A 16,425-nucleotide genomic window follows, 5' to 3' on the forward strand; every position below is an offset into this window, starting at 1 on the left:
AAAAAAAACAGATGTAAAGCCATGAGAAATGTTATCTGTTGATTTTGATAATAAAATTGTAAAAATATATTTTTGAAAATCTTAATGCGTTTAAAGCCACATTATTGTGTATCATGACAGCTGCATGCAGAAGCTAAGAGCTGTTAGCAGCACATCATCAGCTGCTAGTCCTACATGGGATGTCCATTAAAACAAGTATTAGTTTTAGTTAAGTGAGTTTAATAACCAGCTCCCACCTAGTTTCTCCATGTGTCACATAAACTACAGAATGAACTCTCAAACAAAGGAGACATGCAATAGATCCGTTTAGATTAGCTTGCCATACACAATATGATTCGGTTCCTGCTTTACCTAATTAACCTTTAGCTAAGTCCCGCCCCTGAATGCAGACTGACCAATCATAATGTAGCATCGGGCCACAACACAGCATACACAGTGTATCCACCTTATTTTCAAACACAGAAGTAAATAGTGATCAACTTCCGTGTTTTTGTGCGTGACTTCCGGTCAGCCGCTTTCCCTCATGCTTTCCCTTACCNTCAGCAAAGTTTCCCTTTATATTCATTGTCTTGTGTGGCGATCAGCAGTGATGTGGTGGTTCACTTTTACACTGTGATCTGTAGCCTATATGATTGATTTGATTTTTTATTATTGTGTCATGCACCAGAAGTGCCCAGCCTGAGTGGGCTTACAAGACACCAAAAAAAAAGAAACAAATGACAGCAAATGAAAAACTACATGTAGATACCAGGCATTAGAGCAATTAAACATATAAACCATCCTGACGCTTTTTCCAGGCTTCACATACAAAATTAGCAAGCTTAAAGACATTAAAATTAAACAACCAGTTCATTCTATCATCATCAGAGCACCAGAGAATTTCTGGGTTTTTAACAGACATTTCAGTAAATATTGGAGCTCTCAGTTCATCATACAAGGGACAGTATAAAAGAAAATGTGATTCACTTTCAGCTTCGTTGAGTTCACATAATTCACATAACCTTTCATCTTCTAGAATGTTTTTAAATCTGCCAACTTCAAGATTCAAGGCAAGGATTCCTGTTCTCAGCTGTGCCACTAAGGACCTTTGATTTCTTGTTAGGTTTGCTTTAACATAAGGTTTGGGGCCATAATTGCTTAATTTGGATATATGTTCGTAATTTGGGCTTTAACAGAATATCATTTAACCATTTTATCTCAAATAAAGCGAATAGCTTCTCATTAATTGAGGCTATTGAATAAGTTAAATTATTACTACATATATACTGTAATCCAACCTCTTCAAGTAAAGTAAATATATAGTTCAGCTTTAGCTTCTAACTGTCTTTGTCTTTTTAATCTGTTGTTGCTGAGTCAGTTTGACATCCTGGATATATCCTTCAAACACAGACTGTAGACCCCTCTGTCTGCTTCTCTCTGGAATCACTGGTTCATTTCTCCAAAAACATGATCATATCTCTTCAGGGAGTGCAGTTAGTTACAGTGTGGGCTCCATGGTTACTCTGACAGCTTGTCGGACCATCACAAAGGGCCGGGGCTTAGCAAAAGCTCAATTCTCAGCATAAATGTTTTCAGAAACCTTTTAGTGTACTGTTTAGCTGTAAAATGAGAATGTTGGTGTGGCTGGTGGGCGATGCTTGGTGCTTCAGTCGACTGTCTTCAACATGGAGGCTGGGTCACAAACTTTCTCATTTTACAGCTAAACAGTACACTAAAATATGTTGCAGAAAACATATCAGGCAAGAAATATGTAATACAATAACAGAGTATTGATTCATATTTGATCAGTGCTGTTTAGTTTGACAGTTTGGTCACAGTTCTCCATCAGTGACACGATTGACAGCTGCATTAGAGACTCCTTGACTCTGATTGGTTGCTTTTGGTGCACCGTGGTAGATTCTGGTAAACGCCAAAAGAGGCAATACAGTAGGAGGAGGGACATGATTTTTTTTTCCGCAGACTACCTGTCTCATATAATACAGTACTACATACTGTATGGATGTAGTGAGTCCCCCAATCCCAAATGGATCCCTTACAGACTGGCTGACTCAAGCCCTAAGCCCTTACAGACCTAGGACCAATTCCATTTCTTCCCCTTAGCCCTTGTCTTGGCCCTTCTCCTTGGTTTTGCGCGTTCCATTGAAGAAATGGAATTGGTCCTAGGTCTGTAAGGGCTTAGGGCTTGAGTCAACGAGTCTGTAAGGGATCCATTTGGGATTGGGGGACTCTGCAAATATGACAAAAGGTTGTTTTAACCCTTTGAGACCTGGAGTGACATCACTTTTCTTGTTCTGACTTCACATGCGTTTCGCAAATATTTTAACCTTACAATTTCTTTCAGAAACATGACAAAAAAGGCAATGAGCAACTTGGTAAGAAATGTCCCACAAATTGCCAAAAAATATTATATACATACAAAAAGAAAAAGCTAGGGAAAAACTATTTATATTATTACATATTTAAAATTATATTACAGAGTTATTATAATTTTCAAGCACCTTTTCCAGGTCATGTCCATGTTTGTTTGTTTGTTTTTAACTTTCTTAACTCTTTTTTTTTAAACTAATTTTCATGTTTTGAATTTTCTCTTTTTACTAATATCTTGCAAAATTTGGGGGTAATTTCTTCCTCCGTTGCTCATGGCCTTCTTCCCAGGTTTGTTGAATAAATCAGACAATTTGCTCAGGTTGCAAAGGGTTAAAGATACTGAACATTGTGCAAAATATTGTCAGTCAGCAGCTTCTCTACAAAAGAATCTGTATCAGACTTTGATCTTAAAAACAAGGCTGGTGGAACCGTGTTGCTGAGGCACTACCAACACTTTTAATTTGTAAATGATTTGTAAGGAAGGGGATAACTTAACCTGCTTCCTCAAGAGCTTCCACTTTAGTTTGTTGTGGTGATGCCAGCATTACTATGCAGGAGTGCAAATGTATGGAGAAATCCACATGTAATGACAGTGAGTATTAGACTGACTGAATGATTAAAGAATTGAGACATATTGTTTAAATTGCACTTATTTTTCTAAACTAATCCAAGACTGTTCATTATCTGTTCTGTAAATGGATGACTGCCCATGAACTAGACTAAATGAAATCAGCTAAATGAGTATGATACCCTGCTGTGGGGGTTATCCAGGGTAACGTAATGAAAATCAAGAGAGAGGGTATGACGCACAGCATTAACCTGTGTTTGATTACCACTGACCCAATCATCTCAGACACTGACATCAATACTCCCATGCATGGTTAACATCGGCATAAAAGGGTCTGCAAAAATAGAACAAGTGCCGGCTTTTGCTGATGAAGCCAAAAATAATGCAGCCATTATCCGCCAAACACCCTGACAGAGAACGGGGACGGTGTCAAGATCTGTCGATTACTTCATGTAAAATCACAAATGGCATTGTGCTTCAGCTGTCATCCGGCGGTGAGTTGTTTATCGCTGCAGTAATGACGGGGGATGGATGTTTTGATGGAATTTTAGATCTGATTCATGACCCGGCGACCACATTAATCTCTGACCCTGGAGATACAGCTGTGATCCAAATATAAACACGAGGGCTGCCCTGCCACCAAAATTTATTACAGAGGACTATAACCTGCTCCCACTGCTAAATTAATTTACAGGTCTATTAATGCAGAGACTGACTGGAACTACACAACAAATAAATCAACTTGGGTTTTTTTCTGATGCTAGCAATACCATAATGTCTGACAAAATAACAGACTGAATGTACTACACATACTCACAACCTCTGTATATACAGCAACTTATACATTCAGTTAGTCATTACAAAATTTATTGCAGATTTATTCGTGCCTGTAAGCTTAAGAGTGTGGTACTGAAATATTTTCTGTTTTGTTTGTTCATACTGGACGATTAAAGGTGATTGTGGGTCTAATATATCAGAAAATTGACCCATATTTTTTAATTATTTTTGATAAATGCACAAAATACTGGGTTTTTTTTTTGTATTATGACAATTATGAAATGATGAATTGAAAAAAGAGCTCTCTGCATAAGTAATGTGAGCACACAGACAAATAACTGACTGTGAGATACACTCACTGGCCACTTTACTAGGTACACCTGTTCAACTGCTCGTTAACACAACTAGCTAATCAGCCAATCATGTGGCAGCAACTCAGTGCATTAAGGCATGTAGACATGGTCAAGATGATCTGCTGAAGTTCAAACTGAGCATCAGAATGGAGAAGAAAGGTGATTTAAGTGACTTTGAACGTGGCATGGTTGTTGGTGCCAGAAACTGCTGATGTACTGGGATGTTCACCCACAACCATCTCTAGGGTTTACAGAGGATGGTCCGAAAAAGAGAAAATATCCAGTGAGCCAAAATGCCTTGTTGATGCCAGAGGTCAGAGGAGAATGGCCAGACTGGTTCAAGATGATAGAAAGGCAACAGTAACTCAAATAACCACTTGTTAAAACCAAGGTCTGCAGAAGACCATCTCTGAACCAACAACACGTCGAACCTTGAAGCAGATGGGCTACAGCAGCAGAAGACCACACCAGGTGCCACTCCTGTCAACTAACAACAGGAAACTGAGGCTACAGTTCACACAGGCTCACCAAAACTGGACAATAGAAGATTGGAAAAACGTTGCCTGGTCCGGTGAGTCTGGATTTCTGCTGCAACATTCAGAAAGCATGGATCCATCCTGCATTGTATCAACAGTTCAGGCTGGTGGTGGTGGTGTAATGGTGTGGGGGATATTTTCTTGGCACACTTTGGGCCCCTTAGTACCAACTGAGCATGGTTTAAACACCACAGCCTACCTGAGTATTGTTGCTGACCGTGTCCATCCCTTTATGACCACAGTGTACCCATCTTCTGATGGCTACTTCCAGCAGGATAACGCACCATGTCACAAAGCTCAAATCATCTCAAACTGGTTTCTTGAACATGACAATGAGTTCACTGTACTCCAATGGCCTCCACAGTCACCAGATCCCAATCCAATAGAGCACCTTTGGGATGTGGTGGAACGAGAGATTCACATCATGGATGTGCAGCCGACAAATCTGCAGCAACTGTGCAATGCTATCATGTCAACATGGACCAAAATCTCTGAGGAATGTTTCCAGGCCCTTGCTGAATCTATGCCACAAAGAATTAAGGCAGTTCTGAAGGCAAAAGGGGTCCAACCTGGTACTAGCAAGGTGTACCTAATAAAGTGGTCGGTGAATGTATGTGTTAAATTGTGTTTTATGCCCATGAACAAAACTTTCTGTTTAAAATAATTAAATATAATAATTAGGAAATAAGACTCCACTACATTTAGCTGACAGCTTTACTTAATTGCAGATTCTGACTAATCATAGGAAATATAATCAAATAAATCATGATGTAATAGCATTTTAATGATAATGTAATGATACAGATTAAGATAAAAGTTTAATGATCCCAGGGGAGATTCACAAACAACCTAGCAGGTTAAGTATATAAAGTATTTAAAATTAGCCCCATGTACTGCATACAATAATACACAGGGTTAGATTTAAGGGGTGTAGGGGACATGCCTCCCTCAAAATCTGGAACCTGTGCATTTGACCTCCATAATAACAATATTAAAGTAGCAGAGGACTTTTATTTTGAAAATAGAAGGCATTTACATCAAGTATGAATTAAAAAAGGCACACATTAAAGCAAAAATACTCACCAGAATGCAGAAAATGTTTCAGAAACTGTTTCTTGCATTTAGCGCGTCCCTCTGTGTTCGCGCTTGGAAACTTCCCCTGCTGCTTGCCGTAGCTAATTGTAAACACGGAAGTTGCGTTGCTTCAGTGCTCTGTTCTCATGTGCTAAAGGAAAATCTGATCAGCTAGCTATTATAGGAAGTATCCAGGAGCATTTTAACACCCTTACCAGTCACCAATTGTGTCCTAACTGTGTATCAGAGTGTCCACGCTAAGAGATAAAAAGATTATAGCAACTGTTTGAACTGAAAATGCGAAGGGAGCTAGTGTTAGCTACTGTAGCCACCGTTAGCTTAGCAGTTTTCTCAAAGTAATGGCAGACAGAAAAGAGAAAACATTCAGGTTTGTGATCGTGGGAGGAGGCATCGCGGGTGTGACATGTGCTGAGCAGGTGAAAATACATTAAGACGTCAGATGTACACAGTAAATCTGTTAATCTAGCTAACGTTTCTAGGCTCTGTATCACTGACTGTAAAGCATGTCATGTGGCTAGCTGCTAAACATTAATCTGCATTGACAGCTGTCATCCCAGATCCCGTCAGCTGATGTGGCTCTGATTACAGCAGGTCCCCATATCAAGGCGGTGACCAACTATAAACAGGTCAGGATGATGATGATGATGATGATGATGATGTGTCCAGGGGGAACCATATTATACATCCACATATTGTATATGTACACTAATGGCTGACAGGGTTTGTTTCCCACTTGCTTTCCCATGAAGTGAATGCATGGAGGCATGTACTTTTATCAGATATCAAAACTTTAGGATACACATTTCCTCATTTGTATTAATTTAGCAACCATCTTACATTCTTCTCATTTTCCACTCAATAGTCTTTTCCCTTGTTCTCCTTGCCAAGGTGTCCAGGACCCTGGAAGAGTTTGGTGTGGAGGAGCAACCATCCAGTGTTTTGGAAGAGAAGTTTCCCAACCTGACTGTCATCCACTCTGCTGTCAAATCACTTCACACACAGTCACATGTAAGTAGCTATTGTGCAGACTGTAATAGAGACTGGTAGATTGTAAAAGTGTCTATGAATACAGTTATTTTATATTTAATACTGTTTACATGACATGTTTCTGCTTTGGTGTGTGATAAGAAACTGACTGCTGGTAAAGATTTGTACATAACTAAGAAATGTTAATAACACAAGGCACACATGCTGTAGTTACCCATGTGTTGTTAACTGATTATAATGCAATAATTCCAATAAAATTCACAGTGATTTCCTTCAACATATCTCAACAAAGGTTTTTTGCTATTATCTGTCTACTACTGCCACCTTGTGGATGTGTGGTTACAGCATGTGGTCGAAGTGCAGTGTGATAGGACTGTGATTAGACTAAAAGGTTTTATGTTCAAAATCCAACACCAGTTTGTAAAAAGCAACAAGAGAAACAACATTCAAAGCTTGATTTAATCTCTAGTTCCCGTTCTTTTTTGTATCCTCAGTCTGTGGAAACAGCAGATGGCCGGGTGTTTGGTTATGAGAAGCTGTGTATCTGCAGTGGAGGCAGACCCAAGCTCCTAACCCAGGACAACCCTTATGTCATTGGGATACGGGACACAGACAGCGCCCAGGTACAACCCCGTCGCTCTGTTTGTTTTGTTATTGACATGAGATGTTTGTGTTGTTATTGACATGCGATGTTTGTGTTGTTATTGACATGAGATTTCTTAAGACACTGAACACACAGAAGACCCTCTTAAAGTAACCTGAAGCAGTTTGTCCAACTTTGTGCTATTTTTTGTGCTATTTTGTTTGTGTTTTGTTTGTGTGCCATTTTCTTCCTTTCCTTTATTCCTCTGAGTGTTCTGCTAAGCCACAGTAAATTCCACAGCACTACGCCTTGGCTCTTTGTGCAAAAGAACATCCCAAAACATTTCAACTGCAGCTGCTACAATATCTTGTTACATTTTTATAAAAAATAAAGTTAATATCAGAGCGCATAGAGTTCTCTAATTCTCTAAATTTAAAATGGACTTTGTCCAGACATGTCCTTGTAATCTACAAACAGCCAAAGCAGTTTGACTTAAAACATTACCTCCCTCCTTTTAACACTAAGTTTCAACTTATTTATCAATTGATGGTTTTTATAATGCCTGGTTTTAGGTCCCTCAGCACCCCCATTCCCCACATCCATGCTATATGCATAGATAGTGAAATAAACAAATAAATACCTCAGTGCTGTTGCTTGAATTCAGCCTGCATTGTGATCTCAGCTACATAACTGTTAAGTTTCGAAACTGCATTGTACATGGTTGCAAAGTTATCATGTTGAAAAAATCTGTCCACAGACAGACACCTGGCAACATACTTAAAATGGCTACTGTGGTAGTTCCTTCCACCAAAGGTGTCACTCAGACCACATTTGGCCATGATGACTCACAAGGTGAAAACAGCACCAGCTGTCATGACATTGTTGTGACTGGTGACAATGTCAGCAGTTTTTCAGTTCTAAAATTCAATTGAAAGGTTATGCAAAGTGTCTAGGTTGCACATGTTTGAACAGCCTCTGCTACAGTGGACTTACTTGATAAATTTATACTCCATTTTGTGGCCTGTGCTACAAAACTTTCAACCTCTGTAGCACCATTGTAATGTGTAAAAAAGGCTAACATACAGCTCTGTAGTTATTTGCATAATGTGTCAAGAAAGAAGCACTGTGTATGGAAACTTAAAAAAATGGTAGTGCTTAAAATGTACTACTGAGGCACCAAAAACTTGTGGAGAAAAATTCTGGGTGCACCTAAATTAAAAAGTTAGGTGCACTAGTACAACCAATGTAAAAGGTTAGTCAGGAGGAGCCCTGTCACTAGTCACATGTTAAAAATACAAACAAACATGTCGATACTGAACAGTTTGTCCTGTTTTTGTGTTTCAGGAGTTCCAGAAGCGGTTATCCAAAGCAAAGAGAATCGTTGTTGTTGGCAACGGAGGGATTGCCCTGGAATTAGTGTGAGTAAGCAATAACCAAAGCCATATTTGCACAGGACTAGTATGATTTTCAGACTGAAGACCACTGAGCCTTTATGAAACCCCCTCATGTAACATCACCACCATGTTCAGAGATAATCACACCCTCCAGTCCTTCAGTGCCTCTGAACATGTTGTGTTTAGGTATGAAGTTGAGGGCTGCGAGGTGATCTGGGCTGTGAAGGACAAGGCCATAGGAAACACCTTCTTTGATGCTGGGGCGGCACAGTTCCTCATCCCGTCACTGGAGGCAGACAAACCAGAAAGAGCTGCTCCCTGTAAGAGACCTCGCTACACCACAGAGGAACCAGCACCCGGAGCAGCTCAGACCTTCACAGCAGGTCTTCATCTTAGGTTTATTTCTCTTCTTCTCATTTTCTGTGGTAGAATATGCTCCAAGATGATCATATTCTTTTTGTGTGTACATTTCCAGATAAAAATGCTCGAAGGCAGGGTTCTTGTTCTACAGAGGCTGGCAGTGCCCTCGGCCCAGACTGGCATGAAGGACTAGCTCTCAGAGGAGCAGAGCAGGTGAGATAGTGTGTGCACCTTTGTTACTGGGAGCCTAGGAAGTCTATTTGTATAGATGTTACGTTCTGTATATGTCTCAAGCTTCTGTTATGTTAAACTTTCCTTCCTTCTCTCTGCTGGCGCGTGCTCAGGTGTCCCGGAGAGTTTCCTTAGAATACCAGTGTGAGGTGGAAAAGATCTTCACCTCTGCAGAGCTGCTCAATTCCCCACAGCAAACACTCAGACCTGAGAATGGTGAGAACGAGACCTCTGACTCATCCTTTCCTCGCTCACTTTTTTCCCTCCAACGCCTCACTGCTGCAGCTTTTCTCTCCTCTCAGTAGGATCCTGGCCGGTTTACATCCAGCTGACCAATGGCAAAACATTTGGCTGCGATTTTGTTGTCAGTGCCACCGGTGTCGTGCCAAACACGGAGCCATTTCTCCATGGCAACAATGTAAGTAAACTCACCCAAATAAAATGAAATCATATTTGTGCAAATTGTAGTTTGCCATTAGATTAAAGTAAATCCTGCTGTTTCTCATTTTTTAAATGGTGACCTCGGTGATCATTTAGTAAGTGAAATGCATCAAATGGCATATCGGGACTTTATCTGTTCAAGGCAGGCATATATAAAGAATAAATTGGCTCCCTTGTGCTCCAAAGTCTTTTAATTTGGCCAACGCTGCAGACTGAATGATGTTAAGCAATGCAGCTAAAGGCCACTAGATGTCACTAAAGGACAGATTAGGTTTGACCATTCAGGCTGTGAGCTTGAATTCCCCCTGGAAAGTTTTTCCCCATGGAGAGCCACCATATCAAAATGAGTGTCACTTTTACAGCCAAGAGTTTGCATATTACTTCGTTTCTCCCTTTTTTTTTAAACTCAGGCATTAATCATAAATTGGTTCTTAAAGTTGCAGTTCATTATTTATGGAAAAAAAAACTGTCATATTTGCTGAAGCTGTCACTATATCATGACAGTAACACAAGAGGCAGATAAATTGTAGGGGAAAAAACATGTTCCACTGCCTCCTTTTAGAGCTTCTAATGGCATTTGCAACAATCTTTCCCCTCGGGGATTAATAAAGTATATATAAAAAAAAAATAAAAAAAAAATCTACAGCAGGTGTTGGAAAACAACCAATCAGAGCCGAGGTAGTCTGAGTGGGTGGAAGTTCGCTGCATAGATCAGCCTCTCATTGGGCGGAACGAGCCACCCGCTGAAGTCCTGCCCTACCACCTCCGGTTGTGTAGCAGTTTTCAACACGTCCTTTACTAACTTTTGCGGTGTTTGATCTTGCGGGGATGTAGCCATTTTTCTGCCATGGTTCGCATCCTGTAGGCGATATTTTTGTGGGCATGTTACACCAAAACCTGTTTCCCCCCGGCAATATTTTTGCAAGCGCACCGTTGCTGTGGCACCGCCCAGAACGATTGTGATTGGTTGAAAGAAATACAAGCAGCCAGGGCGTTTTTTTCTCCAATCTTAAAGTGAGAGTCAGCCCAGCCAGACCTTTCTTTTCTTGAGAAAGGTCTGGTGAGCAAGACTAGAGCCGAGGAGTCACTAACACAGCTGTCAATCACTGCTTGTGAAATGCGGTCAAACTGTCAAACTTTGCGGCCTGGCTGCTATGTTGAAAACAGTCTAGCCAAAGCAAGCACCACCAGCTGCAGCAAACATTCTCATTTTACAGCTAAACAGTGCACTAAAATATGTTTCAGAGAACATTTGAGGCGAGAAATATGCAATGCAGTAACATGTTTGATCAGGGTTGCCTTGTTTTAACAGTTTGACTTCAGTTCTCGAGCAGTGATTGACATGACTGACAGATACAGATCATGTGGCTCTGATTGGTTGTTACAGTGACAGTGACAGTTTCAGTAAATTAACGGAAAAGTTATTTTTATGAGAAAATGACCACCCACAGCTTTCACGATGTTCACTTGTTTCATTTTTACATATTTAGTTTGCGCTGGCAGAGGATGGGGGCCTGCAGGTAGATGACCACATGATGACATCAGAGTCCGATGTGTACGCTGCAGGAGACGTTTGCACTGCATGCTGGAAACACAGCCCATTGTGGCAGCAGGTAAACTAACATGAAAAATCATTGCATCAACCTGTGTTTCCCCTCAGACTCTGCACCTTTAGAAACTCCAGGACACCGGATAGTGCCTGATTATTTGCCTTACACTATCATCCATGTCTGAACACCTACTAGTGGTGTAAAGATGCCATCTGAAAATGATTTTGATAAACTTAAGTTCTTAAACAAAGCAAAGATTCTGTGCGTCATCAGTTCTCGCACACTTCCCATAATTCAGTTTGAACTAAACTGATTATGTCATCAATCATTACACACATGCACTGTCAAAGTTTCACTAAAGTTTGAAGATAAAGTTGATGGCAAACGTGGAGAAAGATTGCTGATTGCTGAGTCTTGTTTCCAGGTCATCAAATATCGTCAGCCATGTGTTGGTAATCGGACCAAACTGCCATCCCAAATCGTCAGTGTTAGAGGACGTGAAAATGAGACTTAACAATCAGCTAGCTTTCTCCAGAACTACATACTGCACCTTTAATGAGTCTGTTTTGGAGTTTACACACTGGAACTGGGTACAGAAACACACATCTGTGACATCTTACAGTATCATAAGTTGTTTTGGCCTGTAAAAAAGATGTGCAGTCAGCACCACTATTATTCACTTTTTGCCAACTGTTAGTTTTTTTTGTTTGAGTTATTTTTGGTCATCACGAAATACGGCCTGTTTCACTTCCCCTGGTTTTGGCACGATAGCTAAAACAGATTAATAAAATAGAAGTTGAAAACTACTGTTTTATTCCCTCTATAAATCTGAACCCTTATATTGTGTGTGTTTTGTGTGCAGATGCGTTTGTGGACACAGGCCCGTCAGATGGGCTGGTACGCCGGCCGCTGCATGGCGGCACACGTCCTGTCAGAACCAATAGAGCTGGACTTCTGTTTTGAACTTTTCTCACACATCACGAAATTCTTCAACTACAAGGTGCGTGATGTTTCACATTTTACTGCAGGGAGCTGTTGAATAATAACCAATATGTTAATCATCTACTATGGAAATTATGACCATTCGTTTCAAAACCGTTCAAGGTCATTGTACAGTGCGACGTAGTGTCCTCGTGTCTCTACCTCCAGGCTCCTTCACAACTGTGCATTTTAACAACTTCCTGTCTGCTCGTTATTCCACAGGTGGTCCTGCTGGGGAAGTTTAATGGTCAGGGGATGGGGCCTGATCATGAGCTGCTGGTTCGCTGCACCAAAGGCCAGGAGTATATCAAGGTGAAACTGAAGGGGATAACAACGTGCCTATACTTGTAACAGTACCAGTGGCAGAGTGTCCGAGTTTAAGGTGTTTCGCAGATTATCCCATGTTTAAGGAGCACTGTAAGAGAATGACATCCTTCCTAGTTCAGTTCTGATTGAGGCAATGTGAAGCAACAACCAATTCCGTGAGTGAGTACCGAGGTTATGTAAGGTCAGAGTTAAAAGGGATGAAATGTAGGGTGGAAGCATCTGGATCAAAGCTCTATAATTGACCACATTCCAACGCTGTTTCCACCCGACAGCCAAATAGTGATTCACTTTCTTAACGAAAGATTTATTTTACACCCAGATTTATTGCCTCTTATGAAACAGTACCAGAATCACATGCTGGTAGACATTCTCGTAGTGCCTGTGGCGTTGAAAAAAATGTGCCATTTGAATTTGTCTAGCTGCGTGAATGAAACCACTGTGTTTCTGTGGGTGTGGTCTAATGCTGTGCATGAGTCAGAAGCAAAACAGGGTCAGCTGTTTACTTCTTAGAGATCCCCTCCTCTCAAAAATGTGTTTTTGTTATGTTTATGTCCCCTAAAATTATCAGACCGTGACTATACTGACTTGTATCCGTGTAAAGTTTGTCACAAGAGAGAGAGGTGTTTTCACATTCTTTTTACTGAAGTAGGCACTAATATGAAAGCCTATTGCTGTCCAGAATGCAAATACCAGCAAAGAAACCTGAAAATGTCATTGCTTATTACATGTAATATAAAAATTTCATTATAAAAATGTAATTACATCATAAAAACTTGACAATGTGAACACACTGCAACATTGTAGCAGATATCAAAGTATGTTTCACAACCACTAAAAATGTGTTAGTGCCAGTTACAAGCTAACAAGCTAACAAACATCATAAACAAATAGAAAATGCTAACTACACTTAGGATTCTGATACGTCTGCTAGTCGCCGATTTTGTGCACAACAAATTCCTCATCTGAGTCTGGCTGAGGTTCAGACAAGTATGGCTGAATCTCTCTAGCCATTTTGATGCACACTGCTTTGTCACGAGTCAACCTACCACAAGCAGTGATGGTGATGGGTGGGGCGCAAATGAGATCAAGAATTTCTTAATGAAGGAGAAGGAGTAGATCTGCTTCTAGCACCCTTTTTCATGTGACAAAAACCATGTTCAACAAAATTTCAATCATAGCAGACTATTTTTATATACTGTAAAAAGTATCTCAGGGGGAACTTTAAAATTGTAGATATATCTGAAAATGTCTTCCTCAAATGTCATCATCATAATTTCTAGCCTCATTTTCACACATTTTACCGCTGTATGACTTTTCCAGGTCGTTCTCAGTGGAGGTAGGATGGTAGGAGCGGTGCTGATGGGGGAAACAGACCTGGAGGAGACCTTTGAGAACCTAATCCTCAACCAGATGGATCTGACCCGCTATGGAGAGGAACTGCTCAACCCCGACATTGATATAGAGGACTACTTTGACTGAGCGTGAGGGGGGGTGATGAAGGAACATGTTGAGCCTGCAGAGTGTCTAAAGGCACGAGAAGGAACTGTGCTTTGTATCATGACTGTGTTAGATTTGTTTTTTGGCAATGAGAAGGAGCCGTCTGATGAAGTAGAAGCGGTTATCTTGGTTCTTATATGGTTTTCAACCAGCTCTGTGTCATCACAGTGTGGCCGATGTGTTCAGTTGAACAGTGTTTGGCTCCCTCTGTGCTGTGTTTTGTGTCATCAGGCAGACTTCAGTGATGTGATGTGCATCACTTGACAGACTTTTGCTGGTAGATGGGCTTAGGACACTCGTGGCATCAGGGGAAACTAAACACTGTTCATCTGCACACACTACAGTGACACAGAGCTGGTTGAAAAACGACAGTTTTCCTTTAAGACACTTGTAAACTTAAGAATATATTTTTGCTTTAAAATAAATGATTTTCAAAACCAAGTGTACTAAATTAGCACTTGAGTGATAAGTTTTTTCATTTACTTTTTGCAAGCCTTTTTATAAACTTAAATTAGAAACAGTTGCAGGTATGAGACCACAGAAATAGAGATTTATTCTATCCTTATGTATGCAACACTGACACTTTTTTACTCAGAAGAAAGAAATCTGTTCATCAATACATGGTGGTAAAGAAAGATAATCCTTTTGTTGCTGTGTAGTCTTGGTGACGCTGTTGATCGAATTTCAACCTAAACAGCAACCACGGCTCCTCCTGTGCCTCAGCAGGCATTGTAACAATAGCCATCATCAGGCCTGCATAATGCTGCCTATTGTTCTGTGGACATGTTGTTCTTGGAGATGCTGCTATTTGAAAATCCCCTGAAAATCCACTGTAAAAAGGACAAGAAACATTAGAAGTAAAGTAGAAAGAGCAGTCGCCAAAGGACAATGTAAATGACTGATATAAGTGTTACGACTGCAAACAGACACCCATTTCCACTTGTTGGTTTACCTGTAGGTTTGTGTTTTATGGTTGTGTGTTTTTTGGGTCAGTGGTTCACCTACAGCAGCCTTCCCACATTGATTTAGCTGCTTCCACTGGCTGATAAAGGTTGATATGGCAACCTTGTGTTTTTACTCTCTGAGCATTGTGCAAAATGAGTAAAAATCAATGTGTACACAGCAACAATCATTGTGTAGTAATCCTAATAGTCATGAGGGGGGTTCTTTTCCCTAATTTACAACTGTAAACACATCACGATTCTCAAAAAAGAAACTGAAGAAAAAAGGGCAATAAACATGAATAAAAAGCATTCATTTTCACCCTTCACTTAACTCACCTGGAGCTTCCCAAATGACTGGCTGATTGCACTGGGCAGCCGTCCAAAGTGTAAGTGTGTACCTGCGTGAGCGGAGAGCAGGGCATTGTTTATGGGGTGAGTCAACATTGCCCATGGTAGCACGTGTACCAAGATAAAATTCAAATCTCTGATGGATATGGAGGGTAGGACAATTGCTGCAATGAGATCCCTGGTAATGTTTTACACAGTTACCAAGCAACAGATCTGGCTCCGGATCACATGCCAGCGTGGAACAGACATTACGTGGTCAAGCTGGCTTATGGTCAAGATGGAAATACACCAGGGGTGTCACCATTGATACAAAGTATATTTAGATTTATATATTTAGAGGGGCTAAGCCTCTGCTATAGGGGCTCTGGAGGAGTGTTTCCTCAAGGAGACTTTTTTAAAACAAACTTTGCATGTAGGTTTTGCGAGTTGCAATGGATCTAAATCCTTGTGGCAAAGAATGTTTATCTGAATTGTTCTTAACATGCATTAACTGTCTCGTTTTAATGAATTATATACATAAAATCAAATAGCAGAGGAGCACAAGATACAGTGATCGTGATGATGACCCCACAAAAACAACTTGACTTCCCTCCTTGATTTAAAAAACTGCATGTTTCATACTGTCATTCAGCTCACATCTACAACATAAAATTGTTTTTTGGGGGCAATGTACTGGCTTTTCCAACATGCTGCTACTGCATAAATATGACTGGACACACGTGCAATTCACTGAGGGATAAAACAAATGGTTAGAGCTTTACAAGGCATTAATTACAATATTATAATATAAATTTAGGGTGACACATTGCACCAATATTCAAATATACTACACCCTAATACATTGATAAAATATATATTTTGAAAAAATGCTATTGTACAACAGGCAACCACACCACTGTCTGAAATAATCATTAGCAAATGCAATTGTAAACATAAAGAAACCTCTGTTATTATTACTGCCAGTTCTAGTATCATGGTGTTCTGCATTTCTGCATGAGGTTTGTCAAGTGGTGTTGCCATACCCCAGCAGGACATGACTCATGTCTTTATCACGAGAAGTCTGAGCAGAGTGTTAATCATTTATGT

General features: G+C 40.3%; 1 protein-coding gene across 2 annotated transcripts; it reads left to right on the forward strand.

The window, feature by feature from the left end:
• Positions 1 to 5,784: 5,784 nt before the first annotated feature.
• Positions 5,785 to 14,491, forward strand: pyroxd1 (pyridine nucleotide-disulphide oxidoreductase domain 1). Of its 2 annotated transcripts, none has more exons than XM_050035839.1 (13): positions 5,785 to 6,112; positions 6,242 to 6,322; positions 6,585 to 6,704; positions 7,178 to 7,306; positions 8,611 to 8,684; positions 8,847 to 9,043; positions 9,136 to 9,233; positions 9,365 to 9,467; positions 9,557 to 9,669; positions 11,183 to 11,305; positions 12,105 to 12,242; positions 12,446 to 12,535; positions 13,871 to 14,491. In XM_050035839.1, exons 1-13 carry the CDS (start codon positions 6,035 to 6,037, stop codon positions 14,027 to 14,029), a joined length of 1,503 nt encoding a protein of 500 aa, XP_049891796.1. In that variant the 5' UTR covers positions 5,785 to 6,034; the 3' UTR covers positions 14,030 to 14,491. The 2 variants fall into 2 exon arrangements, with proteins under 2 accessions (XP_049891796.1, XP_049891795.1); XM_050035838.1 differs by having other exon boundaries at positions 9,554 to 9,669; positions 13,871 to 14,490.
• The last annotated feature ends 1,934 nt before the right edge of the window (positions 14,492 to 16,425 follow it).

Source organism: Epinephelus moara, chromosome 23 (assembly GCF_006386435.1).
Source record: "Epinephelus moara isolate mb chromosome 23, YSFRI_EMoa_1.0, whole genome shotgun sequence".
Classification (NCBI taxonomy): domain Eukaryota; kingdom Metazoa; phylum Chordata; class Actinopteri; order Perciformes; family Serranidae; genus Epinephelus; species Epinephelus moara.